The sequence below is a fragment of the Lampris incognitus genome, chromosome 6, assembly GCF_029633865.1.
Source record: "Lampris incognitus isolate fLamInc1 chromosome 6, fLamInc1.hap2, whole genome shotgun sequence".
In the NCBI taxonomy this organism is placed as follows: Eukaryota; Metazoa; Chordata; class Actinopteri; order Lampriformes; family Lampridae; genus Lampris; species Lampris incognitus.
Genome location: NC_079216.1, coordinates 66,109,387 through 66,125,200, shown reverse-complemented (window position 1 = coordinate 66,125,200; position 15,814 = coordinate 66,109,387). Strand labels below are relative to the sequence as shown.

At 47.0% G+C, this 15,814-nt stretch overlaps 1 protein-coding gene across 1 annotated transcript; it reads left to right on the top strand.

Moving 5' to 3' along the window:
• The first annotated feature begins 1,706 nt into the window (after positions 1–1,706).
• LOC130113938 (inosine-5'-monophosphate dehydrogenase 1b-like) lies at positions 1,707–15,780 on the top strand. Its single transcript, XM_056281646.1, has 15 exons — positions 1,707–1,942; positions 2,650–2,748; positions 4,987–5,035; positions 6,982–7,083; positions 7,320–7,394; positions 7,542–7,748; positions 7,921–8,008; positions 8,222–8,421; positions 9,725–9,815; positions 10,330–10,425; positions 11,233–11,376; positions 11,520–11,664; positions 11,903–12,046; positions 13,806–13,889; positions 15,759–15,780. Exons 1-15 carry the CDS (start codon positions 1,707–1,709, stop codon positions 15,778–15,780), a joined length of 1,782 nt encoding a protein of 593 aa, XP_056137621.1.
• Positions 15,781–15,814: the final 34 nt, after the last annotated feature.

The following is a 15,814-nucleotide window of genomic DNA, read 5'->3' as shown; positions in this document are numbered from 1 at the left end:
AAGAGGCTTTGGTTCAATCCCTCAGTAACTGTCACAAGCAGTCAGTCAGTCACCTGCAGGTGATGTTGCTGAGGCCATCCCTGGCAACACACTTCCTCTCACGTCTCAGGGGCTCACTTTCACTCAAGTGACACCCATTCGTTAAAGAAAACTACTTCAACCGTCACGAAGGAGTAAAAAAAGAAAAAGGCTGGCCCTTTCCAGTCACAGAATAGACTGCTATACAGACTTGGGTGTGGTTTTTCTTTTCTTAGCTCTGTGTTTTTGAGAAAAGCTTCATCCGAATATGAAAGACAAAACAACTTAAATAACATGAGCGTGCAATAATTGTATTTCAATAACATTGTTGCACAGTAACAAAGTAACAACAGTGTAATATAATATCAGTATGCTGAGATTAAGTTGTTAATATGACAGGTCCGTAGAGCACTTTAGGAAACACCCCCCCCCTCCTGAATATAAGGGCGCCACATTTGGACATTTGGAATAAATTGATTAAGTGAATAAATGTGTGCATATATATATCTATATCTATATATATCTATATCTATATCTATATAGATATATATATAGGAGATCAGAAGTAAATTCAAGTTTTTATTCCTCCCGCCATTGCAAAAGGACACCTGCACACACTTCCTCCCTCTATCTCTGCCTGTCTCGAGGGAGAAAAGCTTGATGCCGAACAGTATCCTGGGAATTTGACCTTTGTTTGCCTCAATTAAAGTTCTGTCTCCTGGAGCACGCACCACAAAAACACACCTTCTGACTAAGCTAATCCTCCGAGGGGAAAGTGGGTTCAAAGTGTCACCCGACCCTTCCCTCTCTTCCTGAGTCCTGCTCCTTTACCCCACCCCGACGTATAGCTCCCCGTCCTACCCCACCCATTCCTGTATTAATGCTCCCAATCCTCTTTGTGGGACAGTGACGTCTGCTACTGTCAGAAACAGAGTTAAGCTCAGCAGGCTCCAGGAGAGGAGAGCAGAGAGGCTCCCAGCCTCAGGAATAATCAGGCGGAGCAGCTATATGAGCCTCCGGAGGGACGCGCCACTGTCGCCTAACCCGGCCCCGACTCCCCTGCGTGGCTGCTGGTGACTTCCTGCATGGCTTCGGCCGGGACACATTCAGGAAATAAGTGAATGAGCCGAACCTAGACATCCGACTTTACCCCCAGGTCAGCCAGTAAGCTCCAGCCCCGTACGCCCAGGCCAGGGGCGCCTTGGTGCCCTCCGTCTTCAGGGATGTGTTCTTAGAGCAGGTGAAACCCCTGCAAAGGGAACCCTCATCCAGGCAAAGGGATATTTTTTTTTGCTTCTGTGGCTGTCTGTTGCTCTTGACTGGATCACGAGGGTACAGAAAGACTTTTTTGTGACGTTACTAAGAGAGAAACTGGCCACTTCAGGTGGTGCAAATTTGTAGTTTTGTGCACTCTGGGTGAAACACTGCATTGGTTTAAGAACAGATAGCTCAGGGTTCTCACTGCCACATCAGGTGTGTGTGAAATGTCTCTTTTTTTTTTTCCTTTTCTGAGAGTCTTACCAGCATCAGGTGTTTATGAGTGATTGTCGTTGGAACAGTTTGAGTGTGCCGTGAGTGTGTTTTTGTGTGTACATCAGAAGCCAGAAGAGCTCAAATTGTGTGTGTGTGTGTGTGTGTGTGTGTGTGCACTTGCGACCCTGGAGGTTTTAGCCCTGGATTTCCCAGAGATGGAAGGTCATGGTTATGACCGGTTCGGGGTCGGTGAGAGGGACAACTACCAAATCGACTACCGGAGGATCGTAGGGGATACGGAACCCGCGCGGCCTCGCAGCTCGGAAAGAGACGGGGAACAGACCTACCCCTACGGACCCTCGGCCCACAGCAGTCCTCACGGCCACGGCCACGAGACCGCAGCGCAGCGGTACAGCGCCACACGCATCCAAGCTGGATACGAACCCGAGAGGTCAGTCCCATGGTGCGAATCTCACCCTAGACGGCACAGGCTCTGAAAGCTTGGCACATCCCCAACGTTCCTTGAACCAGTTAACGTTAAAAACTCACGGAGTGAAAGCCTTCATAATGAACTAACACCGAGTTGACGTGCGTCCCCTGTGGTGGCTGAGTGGTTTTCACTTTCTAGTGACGCTGGCTGCGGGCTTTTAAAAGCCCGGTTATCTGTTACCATAGGGGAATACAGCCAAATCCGCTTAGCTACCTACCACACTGCCGTCACACACGTCTGAGACGAGTTTCCATTGACGAGGCTGGATTGTGTCCACTGCCATTTCCAACTTTAGGTGGCAACACCTAAAGCTGTTTTTGCATATGTGAGGGAGGTTTTTGGAGGGTTGAGTGATGCAACAACAGAATGACGAGAACATAAATCACACTGGTTCAACAGCGTGTAATGTCTAATGAGATTAAAAAAAAGGAAAATAATAAAATAAAGCAATAATAACGGACTAAAATGCAGACGGTTCAATGGAATGATCTAAAATTAATTTAATGTAAGAGCGAGGAGCAGTAATGAACCATGCAGGCAGACTTTTGGTTTGAAATGTTGCAGAGTTATCTGCACATGTGCTAAGTTAACTCAACCTTTCAGTGAGCAAGTAATGATTCCTGGTAACTCATATACTGCAGCAATCATTGTGTGTGTGTGTGTTGCAGCATGGCTGACTACTTGATCAGTGGAGGCACAGGGTATGTCCCTGAAGACGGACTAACGGCACAACAACTGTTTGCCATCGGCGATGGACTCACATACAAGTAAGATGTGCTGATCGGAAAAAAAAATAGAGACATACTCTTCAGACTCATCACGCACACGAGGTTGCACACATACACACATGCCCGTTGATGCATGTACGCACACATTTCTGATCTATGAAATGTCTATACCCCCCACCCATGAAGTGGTTGGTGGTGATATCGGTGAGGACACATGTGCTGGGGCTTTCTTTGGAGGATTAGTATCAGTAATACCACTTTATCGGGAGGTTTCTGAATGGTTGCTCAGACATCTGCCATTAAAAGTGTGGTGGACCAGGGGCGTGTGTTTGTGTATGCTTGCGCATCTGTACACATAAGCGTCAGTGGATGCATCGGTGTGTCAGTGGGCATCTGTGTGGCCTCCTTAATGGAGACTGATGTGCAGGTTTTATCTGATGGTGGGGGATAAAGTGTGGTAGACTTTTCAGAATAGAGAGGTCAGCAGATTATCCCGGCTCACGGTCAGATAAGTCAGTGAGCCACTGCTTGGAGGGAACGGGTTTGCATGTACACTGCACACACACTTTGGACCCTACATCAAACGAGCCTTTATCAGTGATTACCACTAATACTACAGTTATCCCAGACAGCATCCGGATGTGGGCCACTTCAGGCAATGATGCAGCACTGACGGCCTTCTTCTGGCCCTGACAAAATGGATGTGAGCCTGAAGTCGCCCACATGTATAACAGCAAATATGGCCCAAATATGCCAAATCAGATGTGGGCCTTTTCTGGCAAAGATGCGGTGCTGTGGGCAACATGTAATCTGGATGTGACCCTGAAGTTGCCCGTGTGGTAAATGGTGAATATGGCCCTAATATCACAAAACAAATATGAGCCACCTTTGGCAAATATGTGGAACATGCGGCATTGCTATGGCTTGGTTCTGGCCCAGATCTGGCAAACAGGAGTGGACCGCCTAAGTGCCATCATTCCGCGTGGTATGTGGGCTGGATGAAAGAGTCGGGTTTGGGACGGGTCCCGGCCACAGCAATTTTGCTATCTGGGATAGCTATGGAGATGACAGCTACAAAAACTACATTACTACTCTTGTTAATACTTCCGGTGATGACCAGCATAAGTATTACTACTAATATTACTATGACAACTAAAATGATGACAAATGATTCCTAATGTAATGACTATGGATTCACCTACAGCAGAGAGTGTGAGTATGACTGGTACACCTACTATTATCATTACCACTGTAACAGTGTACGACCATGGATGTTTAGACTCGCTAGCCCTTGTCTAACGGGTTGGACCCTTTAGTTGACTGGTTAGCGTAGTCGCCCGTGGTGCGGGGAACCCAGGTTTGATTCCCACCTTTAAGTTCAGGGGGCAGGCGGGAATCGAACTGCGCTAGCCAGTCAATTAAAGGGTCTGACCTGTTAGCCAACAGGCTAGCGAGTCTACACATCCATTGTTGTACACTGTTACACTACCCAGATAGCAAAATTGGTGTGGCCTGGACCCGTCCCACACCCAACACTTTCATCCAGCCCACATACATCCGTTTTGTCAGGGCCAGAAGAAGGCCATCAGTGCCGCATCGTTGCCTGAAGTGGCCCACATCCGGGTGCTATCTGGGTACCTGCCTCTGTATTGGCTGTCTGTGAATGTTCTCATTCATCCAGGTCATGGTTATCCAAAGGAGTTGAATCAAGTGCAGCTGGACTTGGTATACTCACTAGCTGGTATACTCGCTAGCTGGTATACTCTGGTATACTCTGTATTGGCTGGCTAAACTAACCATAAATGACTCAACACAGAGAAGCCATTTACCATGCTTTATTCATGCTCTGCTAGGCACTGCCGTAAATCAGGATATAGTTTTTTACTACTCTGGGGGTCGCTGTCGTAATAATGTAAACTACCCTACGACACATTAGTACACCCTCCTTCTCTGCATACCAGCTCATGCCTCTGAGCGCATATGCGTCCCACTGCTGCCACCAAATGTAGCGCAAATTCAGGGGGCAGGCGGGAATTGAACCTGGGTTACCCGCACCACGGGTGACGACACTAACCAGTCAACTAAAGGGTCTGACCCGTCAGCCATGGGCTAGCGAGTCCACACACCCGTGGTTGTTACCCTGTTACACTACGACTGCTACTATCACTACCATCAGTTCAGTTTTACAACCTGCTTGTTTTTCCACCACAGTGCTCTGTTCTCCCATTCTGCTCTCTGTCTACAAGCCACGAATCTGTTTTCTCTCTGTCTCCTCAGTGACTTCCTGATTCTGCCTGGGTTCATAGATTTTACCTCTGATGAGGTGGTGAGTAGCCCACACGTGACCAGAATGGTGCACTTTATCACTTTATCATAGAGTGTGCTTGTGTGTGTGTGTACGTGTTTATCTGTGTGAATTGATTTACTGCAACCCACCCATCCTATAAGATTAGAACATAGGGTGAGGGGTTGCATGTCTGATGTACCCCCCCCCCGTCTCCATGTTATGGATATTTTCATATGTATTCACGCCCTTGACCTCCTAAACTCGGTGCTGTCTTCGAGAGCTGAAAACACATCTTCTCTTCTTTTCTCCACACCTCTCTCCAGTTGTCCACCCGCCTCCATTCTGTCAAACCAACAACGTAACGCGTCTCATTCAGCAAAGGGTTGTCTCGTCTTTGGTGAAAGGTCGATCCCAAATTCATGTCTGGGTTTCTCTGCGGAGAGGACTCGGGCTTGCTCTATTACGTTGTTGTTCTGTTTTTCTCTTTGTGAGCTCTGCGGGTACATTTAATTAATTTCTTGCTGAGGTCACAGCGTTATTACTGGATAGCAGGTGCTCAGTAAACAGACAAACACCTGCGTCACTCTCAGCGGGTGAATTCAACAGGTCATCAGCACACAATGTAAACAAGTCTGGCTTTTAAATCGTTTGTTGCACGCACGATAAACACAAACCCCATCTGCAGATTTCAGAATTTCTTCGCCTATGTGCGATAGAAGAGTATATCTGCTAGTTGGTCACATGACAAAGACAGAGCTGAACCAGGGAAATGTAAATAATTTCCAGGGAAAGTTTCCAAAATATCCAGAAAATTTCAAAAAATTTGAAACATGTTCAGGGAAGAATTTCCAGGGAAGAGGAAAAGAGAAAGACCAAAGAGGAGGTTTATGGATCTGGTGAGGGAGGACATGCAGGTAGCTGGTGTGACAGAGGAAGATGCAGAGAACAGGAAGAGATGGAAACGGGTGATCCGCTGTGGCGACCCCTAACGGGAGCAGCTGAAAGTAGTAGTAGTAGTGGTAGTGATAGTCACGTGATGAAGAAAGAGCTGAACCAGGGAAATGTAAATGTGGTGGATGTTCCTTGGGGGAAAAAGTGAGGAATTGTCAATATAAGTTGACATCTTGTTACATTTTTTTTATCATATATTTTTTTCAATTGCACACATCCACTGGAGAAAAACAAAAAAAACCCCACTGTTGAGTATTTTGCATTGATGAAAATCTTTTAGTTCATGTCTTCGATGCATTTAGCAAAGGATCTTTGGCCCAAATATGGCCCACATCTGCAGTTATCTTATGGCCCACATTTGGCCTTGAATGACAGTGTTGACTCAGGGTGAGTTTGGCTGCCTCAACTCAGCCACAGGTCCACCTTATATGGCCCAAATCTGGCCCACATAGTATGTGCTGTAACCCAAATCATGCCCTGTTCATTACATTTGGGCCACATCTGGCCCACACAACAGTTGCCGGTGCCGTAACTGAGCCGTAAGTACCAAAAGTGCCCCAGATTAGACCCAAATGTGTCTGCTATCTGGATATATATTGGGCGGCACGGTGGCGCAGTGGTTAGCATTGTCGCCTCACAGCAAGAAGGTCCTGGGTTTGAACCCCGGGGTTGTCCAACCTGGGGGGGTCATCCCAGGTTGTCCTCTGTGTGGAATTTGCATGTTCTCCCCAAGTCTGCGGTGGGTTTTCTCCGGGTGCACCGGTTTCCCCCACCATCAAATGCATGTTAGGGTTAATACTCCTTCCTGCCTGTGCCCCTGACCAAGGCCATGGGAAAAGAACTAGAGTTGGTCCCCGGGCGCAGCATGAAGGCAGCAACCCGCTGCTCCTAGCTACACAGATCACAGCTAGGATGGGTTAATTTGCAGTAACTGAATTTCCCAGATTAATGAAGGAAACTTAATATTATCTAACGTTCTGTAGAAACTCACAGCATCACGTCTCTTATTTTTCTACATCCATCCAAATGATAAGGATCTAACATCAGCACTGACACGGAAGATAACCCTGAAAACGCCTCTCATCTCGTCTCCCATGGACACAGTCACTGAGTCGTCCATGGCCATCGCCATGGCGGTAAGTGTTGCTGCAACACACCCCCATCATTTTTCAAACCTCTTTGCTTGCTTAGTCTGATATTGGGCTTCCGTTAGATCCTACTGCTCTTCCGAACACATCTCTCAGGACATTATTATGCCTACTGACGCACAATTATATCCTCCTCAGCATGTTCTGGTGAAATTTTTGAATGTTATTTATCAGTTAGTGTCTAGGGTCACCTACTCTGACCGGTCAGTTTATATGTGTTTCAGCTGATGGGTGGGATTGGAATAATCCACCATAACTGCACAGCTGAGTTTCAGGCCAATGAGGTGCGCAAAGTCAAGGTAAGATGGACCTAGTCAACGATCACAACAACTTCGGTTAAAAGATAGGGGAAAAAAGCACTTCCACAGTTACGGTCATGCTGAAAAACCTCACATCACAGTGTCGTAACCCCGCTCTTCCCCTTTTGTAACCATTGGTATTGTTAGAAATTTGAGCAGGGCTTCATCACAGACCCGGTGGTAATGAGTCCCAGTCACACGGTGGGGGATGTGTTCTCAGCCAAGTTGCGCCATGGCTTCTCTGGGATCCCTGTTACAGAGACGGGGAAGATGGGCAGCAAGCTGGTCGGCATCGTCACCTCTCGAGATATAGACTTCCTGTCTGAGAAGGACCACGAGAGACCCCTTGAAGAGGTGCGTGCCTGTGTATTTATGTGTGTGGGTATGCAAACATTTCTATGTGTTTGTATGTCCGAGAGGCAAACTTTTACACTATATTTCTATTGTCAAAATAAGTGAGTGGAGTAAACACTTGGGGTGACAGGAAATTCATTTTTTTTCTCAAATAATTCAATCTCTGATTTAGGCAATGACAAAAAGGGAAGATTTAGTTGTTGCACCTGCTGGTGTCACACTAAAAGAGGCCAATGATATACTGCAACGCAGCAAAAAAGGTACGTTTGTCGAGGAGGTCACACTACTGTAGAACAGGAACACACATCCCTTCCCATCCCGACTCAACCAGACACCTGTGGATGCACATACAGGGTAGTTATTGGACTCACATTCAGACATCCCTGGATATCTACTTACACTGGACTTATGCTTGCTCACATCCTGCCTCGGATTGGGACTCTGTGCAGACTTACACCCTGACTCTCTTTCAGGTAAACTGCCCATAGTGAACAATAGCGATGAGCTGGTGGCCATCATTGCCAGGACTGACCTGAAAAAGAATAGGGATTACCCCCTGGCCTCTAAGGACTCCCGTAAACAGTTGCTGTGTGGGGCTGCTATCGGCACCAGGGACGACAACAAGTACAGACTGGACCTCCTCATGCAAGCCGGTGTGGATGTTGTAGTGCTGGTGGGTCTTCATTCTTGTCTTGCAAACTCTGTTTGGGTTTAGATCACAAGTGTAACAAGAAGGGATGACAAACCGCTGATGAAGATCATGTTGTGTGTAACGTCTTTAGTCGAGTGTGACCCGTGTCTGCCCAGTAAGGTCTGTGGTCACTGATATATTAAATGAACCATAACCACCTGAAACACATTTTGTAATGCACCTTATTCCTAGCCCCCATGATACCTTGCGTGAATTATGGGCGCGACTTCCGGCGCGTCCTGTCACTGAACCGGAACCGGCGTTTTCCATGGTAACGTCACGCTAAACGTCTTTCTTAGAACGATTTGTATGGCGTCTCGCTCATTCTTGAAGATCTAGCCAGCTACATCAGCTAATGATGTGGGAACACCACCTCACTGAGCTCGACACAGGCGAAGTAAGAACACCTTTGCCATCTGTAATAGATGGTTTGGAAGATGACGTGAAGAAGTGGCCCCGTATCACATACGGTAGCATTTTTAGCTATTTTGTTGAGTCCATTGTCTGTGATGGTGAGGCGATGAGCAATTTAAAAAGCTTGGAGGCGTACCAATATCTACACAGCAATAAAGTCAGCTGGGTGTTATTTAAGGATGTTGGAAACGACTTTGTCTACCTAAAAGCAGACATAGAGCCGAGTCAGAGCCTGCACGTGTCTCATCATGAGCCCTGGGTGTGAGCGTCAGTGGCAGGTGACATACAGACAGCGGGTTGCTCATGTGTTGCAGGGCCGGGACGCTCTTGTAGTCATGCAGCAGCAGTTCTGTGGAAGGTCAGTAAAGTAATGACATGAAAAGATATGAAAAATTTGATTTAATGGATATCATTTTTTACAAATAAATTTACTGAACCGAAAATTATACTGTACTTCAATTAATTCACTGCTTAATATTTTGTTGTTGCACACAACCTCAAATCTCACAACTAACTACGTACATTTAGTCAAGTACTGTGCTTGAGGTACTTATACGTTACTTGAGTATTTACATTTTATACTATACTATACTATACTTGGTGCCACGAACAGCACATGTTGTCCCCGAGCTCCGTAATGACATTTTATATATAGGTGAGCAACTTTTATCGTCTTTTTTTCAACACGAACAGCAATAGCTAACACTTCTTCAGCCAAATCTGCCACCGGTCTCTGATACTGCTTCCGCCGAACACCGGAAGTATTACCCATAATCGTCTCCCCAGTGACCCCTCCCCCCAGGAAGCTCGTGGATAGCTGTTGCTTGGCTTCTTATTGAAATGATCATATATCTGGGTATTTGAATTTCAGGACTCCTCGCAAGGAAACTCTGTCTATCAGATCAACATGATCAACTACATCAAGCAAAAATACCCTGAGCTTCAGGTCGTGGGGGGAAACGGTGAGCTCATATTTTATCTACTCCATTTTCTGTACAGTGGCGCAGTGGGTAGCGCGGTCGCCTCACAGCAAGAAGGTCCTGGGTTCGAACCCCGGGGTTGTCCAGCCTTGGGGGTCATCCCGGGTCGTCCTCTGTGTGGAGTTTGCATGTGCTGTCTGTGTCTGCGTGGGTTTCCTCCGGGTGCTCCGGTTTCCTCCCACAGTCCAAAGACATGTAGGTCAGGTGAATCGGCCATACTAAATTGTCCCTAGGTGTGAATGTGTGTGTGTGTGTGTGTTTCACCCTGTCCAGGGTGTCTCCCCGCCTGCCGCCCAATGACTGCTGGGATAGGCTCCAGCGACCCTGAGAGCAGGATAAGCGGCTTGAATGATGGATGGATCGATGGATTTTCTGCATTTGTATTTTTTTTTTCTGCATTTCATGCATCTCTTTTCTACATTTGTGCTGTCAGGATTGTGTTGTTTCAGCCATCTCTCCTCGGCTCAGCTCCTTTACTGTGTCTCTGTCTCTGCAGTGGTGACCGCGGCCCAGGCCAAGAACCTGATAGACGCTGGTGTGGATGCCCTGAGGGTGGGCATGGGCTGTGGCTCGATCTGTATCACCCAGGAAGGTATGATAAACAGATGCATCAAGGGGCTGTTGCATGCAGAGGAAAAGCTCCTATTTCCAAAAGTCAGGATTTTCAGGGGTTAACAGGTGCCTGATTTTCCTATAGGAAGTTTTTTTTTCTTTTGCGGGGGGATTTCCCCCCCCTCTTATTTCCTCAATTGTACCCGGCCAATTACCCCACTCTTCTGAGCCGCCCTAGTTGCTGCTCCACCCCCTCTGCCAATCCGGGGAGGGCTGCAGACTACCACATGTCTCCTCCGATACATGTGGAGTCACCAGCCGCTTCTTTTCACCTGACAGTGTGGAGTTTCACCAGGGGGACGTGGTGTGTGGGAGGATCACGCTATTCCCCCCAGCCCCCCCCCGACCCCCGACCCACCGACCAGAGGGGGCGCTAGTGCAGAGACCAGGACACATATCCACATCCGGCTTCCCACCCGCAGACACGGCCAATTGCATCTGTAGGTAACATGGGGATTCAAAGTGGCGATCCCCGTGTTGGTAAGCAACGGACTAGACCGCCACGCCACCCGGATGCCCTCCCATAGAAGTTTTGAACGTCTGCACTTCATCCCATCCAAAGGGGTGAAGTGCAAAAAAACAAAAACAAAAAACAAACAAACCTAAAATCAAAACGAGACAAAAAATAACAAACAAAATAACTTTATTAAATCATATTCATGAGTATCCAATGAATGAGAACATTTACAGACATATTCATGAGGATTTCCTCTGACAGAAACAAACTCATTTGAGTTGGGTTACGTGCTATGTTGCCAACAATCTGCATCATGCTCTTGCATCTCAGTGATGGCATGTGGACGGCCTCAGGGTACATCGGTATATAAGGTGGCAGAGTATGCCCGGCGTTTTGGCGTCCCAGTTATTGCTGATGGAGGGATTCAGACTGTTGGACACGTGGTGAAGGCCCTGGCGCTGGGAGCGTCCACCGGTAGGAAACCTCTCGGAATTTTCCCAAATCCAGAGTTTCTGCATGACAGTTTATCTGTGCTATGCATATCATCATTTTACACAGCCTTTCACACCACATCTTTCTCCTTTCTACATTTTGACCTCTGATGTTGCTACCTTCAGTGATGATGGGGTCGTTGCTCGCGGCAACAACAGAGGCTCCGGGAGAGTATTTCTTTTCAGACGGCGTACGCCTGAAAAAGTACCGCGGCATGGGCTCTTTGGACGCAATGGAGAAAAACAACAACAGTCAGAAACGCTACTTCAGGTGGAGAAAGAGATGTGTGTGTGTGTGTGTGTGTGTGCCTGATAGTGATGGGGGGGGGCAAGGAACAGGGATTCTCTCCAAATCTTTCAATTAGCAGAAAATAATTACTGTCACGGATTAAGATGTAATACAGTACAAGTCTTCTGATTTTAGCATGATAGTAGCTGTGTGTGTGTGTGTGTGTGTGTGTGTGTGTGTGTGTGTGTGTGTGTGTGTGTGTGTGTGTGTGTGTTTCCAGTGAAGGAGATAAGGTGAAGGTGGCCCAAGGTGTTTCAGGATCAGTACAAGATAAAGGTTCCATCCATAAGTTTGTTCCTTACCTCATCGCTGGTATTCAGCATGGCTGTCAGGACATCGGAGCCAAGAGTTTGTCCATACTGCGGTGAGTATGTCAGGCTACTGACCACCCACAGTCTGGCCATGGAAAACGCCAGACACACAAAACATCTTGGCTACCAAAAGAGCAAAGAATATGTGGTAACTATACGGCAGGTGAGGTGGAGACAGAGATGCACTTCCTGCTAAATTGTGAGAAATTCCAGGAGAAATTTGAAAACCAGATTCCAAATGTTCTACTCCTGGATGAGAAAGAACAATGGCCACTTATTTTAGGAGAGGGTCAAAGGTCACACCTTACGGCACAACATGTGTCAGAATGCCATAGCCTAAGAGTCAGTGAGTGACCAAAACACTCTTAATTACTGTCAATTACTGTTCCAACTACTGTCAATTACTGTTCAAATACTATTCTATATTTCTACCAGTTCTACCTATTCCTTTTACCATTTATTTTAATTTTCGTTTTTGTTTAATACTCTATTAACCTGTTTCACTGTCACCTGCTTTGGCCAAAGCAGGTCATGCCAATAAAGCTTTATTGAATTGAATGTCCTTATGTATTAGCTCGGGCTGGGGAGGCTGCAGCTCCTCCTGGTGGTGGGTGCAGCTCCCCCCAGTAGGGGCAGGTGGCTGAGTAACATCTTAGACCCAACAGTATGCTTAACTTTTCCTAACATACAAATACAAAAAAATAAAATAAAATAAAACATACTGTAAAGACCACGGATGAATAGACTCGCTAGCCGGTGGGCTAACGGCTCGGACTCTTTTTAGTCGACTGGTTAACTTTATGCCCCCTTTCCACTACATGGGACCGGCTCAACTCAACTCACCCTTTTTTTGTTTTCCATTACCGGAAAGTACCGGCATTTTGGTAACCGTCACCACTTTTCTGGTACCACCTTTGTCGAGGTTCCAAAAAAACTGGAACGGGTACCAAAATCAATGCAGCCCTCCGATTGGTCAGAGAAACGCGTCACTACATCATTTTGCGCCACTGCGTCATCAATGCGCGCATGGGATACCGCCCGGCATTTTTTAAATACCGAAGCGGTCGAAGCGGAGTTATCTTAAAAGTACATTTGGAAATTGAATAAAATGGAGCACCGAAAATCCACGCCGTGGATTACGGTAATGGAAAACGACACAGAAGCGAGTAGAGTTGAGCCGGTACCGTGTAGTGGAAAAGGGGCATTGGTCGCCCGTGGTGCAGGAGACCCGGGTTCGGTTCCCGGCTGCCCCTGAATTCGCTACAATACCTTTATCTTAAACAGTGGGCGGGGCTGCGTGGAAAGTACACGTTTAATCATAAAGTGAGTAAAGGCTCCATTCACTTTACAAACAAACAATGACGTCATGCTGTAGCGCCCGGGGGAGGCGGTCGCTCTGACTGTCGGCGGTTCTGCACCGGGGGAGCCCAATGGCTGATGGGACTGTTAGTGTTAGATTTAAAATGGTGTTTTAATGATGCGGTGTTCATGTTGTGGTCATTCTTGTGTTGTTGTTTTGGGGGTTCGACTCAGACCAAGTAGGAGACCGTTTGCTGACTAACTGACTGTAGGACCGTGACTGGGACTGATGTCTGGTCCGTTCTGGCCGGTGTGAATCAAAGACCACTCCCGGGGTCGTGCCGTGTATGGGGGCACGGGAGTTGCGATTAAAAAGAGATCTCTGCCTCTCGACTCGTTCTTCCACGCCCTTATGTACGTTTGTGTGCGTACGCGCATGCGTGTGTGTCCCCATTTTGTTTTATGGGTGTGTGTACTGGCACATCCATCCTGTTGTGTTTGTTTTTGTTCCAGGTCCATGATGTACTCTGGGGAGCTGAAGTTTGAGAAGAGAACCATGTCTGCTCAGGTTGAGGGGGGAATTCACGGCCTCCACTCGTAAGTCTGACCCCCTAAATGGCTCCCCAGATAGCATCCGGATGTGGGCCACTTCAGGCAGTGATGCAGCACTGATGGTCTTCTTCTGGCCCTGACAAAATGTATGTGAGCCTGAAGTGGCCCACGTGTATAATAGCAAATGTGGCCCAAATATGCCAAATCAAATGTGCGTCTTTTCTGCCAAACATGTGGTTCTCTCGGCAACATGTAATCTGGATGTGACCCTGAAGTGGCCCGTGTGGTAAATGGTGAATATGGCCCAAATATCACAGAACAAATATGGGCCACCATCGTGGCAATTATTTAATTCCACTCTGACATCACATGAGGAATGAGACAAAAATTTCTTAAAGTATTGTCACATGATTTTAATATATGTTCAATGAACAGATGCATCCAAGCCCAGGTGCTTGAATGCGCACCGATCAATACAGTACAGTCTCTCTTATAGGGCAGTTGTGTGTTCTTCCCCTCCTTATCTCATGTCTTCCAGCTCTCATCCACCAAGGCCACTTCTGAGATTAGTGTGTACACACTTGCTACACTCAGTGAGTCTCCCATACAGCCAACAGTTAACAACAGGCCCTTATTTGTGCACCTGGAGAAGACACTTTGTAAGACTACCTTTGTTCTGTTACACATGGACTTCAGGCATCTCTCTAAGCAATGTAAGGTCATGATGAAAGATCACAAGTAAGCAAACATCAACTATGAATTGCCCTCACAACCACCTTTGGTAAATATGTGGCACATGCGGCATTGCTATGGCTTGGTTCTTGCCCAGATCTGGCAAACAGGAACGGACCGCCCAAGTCCCATCATTCCATGCGGTATGTGGGCCGGATGAAAGAGTCGGGTGTGGGACGGGTCTGGGCTACAGCAATTTTACTATCTGGTCACTTCAGTGACCTCCTCACTTCCTCTATGATTCCTTCGCTTCTTGTGTGCTTGTTATTTCTCATGATCTTGTTTTCGGCGTTGTCTACTGCCACTATCTTTTTTTGCTTGTGCGTTACGTTGGTGATTGCATTGATGGATTAATAAAAGCTGTTACCAATTGTGTGTACCCTCTCTTAAGATGAGACATGTGTTGTATGGTAACTACCAAGACACTGCTGCAAACTCATGGCACTTGTAGTTTCTGCAGTGTTCAGTACACTGTTCCCAGATATCAAAATTGCCATGGCCTGGACCCGCCCCACACACGACACTTCATCCGGCCCACATACTGCGCTGAATGATGGCACTTGGGCGGTCGGCTCCTGGGCCAGAACCAAGCCATAGCAATGCTGCATGTGCCACGTATTTGCCAAAGGTGGCCCATATTTTTTTTTGTGATATTTGGGCCATATTCACCATTTACCACACGGGCCACTTCAGGGTCACATCCAGATCACATGTTGCCCAGAGCACCGCATCTTTGCCAACAAAGACCCACATGTGATTTGGTATATTTGGGCCATATTTGCTATTATACATGTGGGCCACTTCAGGCTCACATCCATTTTGTCAGGGCCAGAAGAAGACCATCAGTGCCGCATCATTGTCTGAAGTGGCCCACATCCGGATGCTATCTGGGATTCAATCCCAGGCAGAAACTTTTTGTACTATCCTTGTTTTCCTTTCTATTGTCAAATGAATTTCCATGTTTCGAAGGGTAGCAAAGCAAATTGTATTCTTTCTTTCCTCTTTTACTCATGCTCTCATTTTAGCTATTCTTTTGTGCCATGTAAGTACATCCATCCTGTCGTCACATCCCCATCCTATTCATCCTATCCCATTCATCTCTGTCCAGCGTTGTCTTGTGCTGCGATCAAATGTATTCGCTGATGAAGGAATTACTGATGGATTCTGTTTTTCTAACGGCAGTTACGAGAAGCGGCTTTACTGAGATGGGGGGAGGGAGCAGTCGACCCGCACCCGAT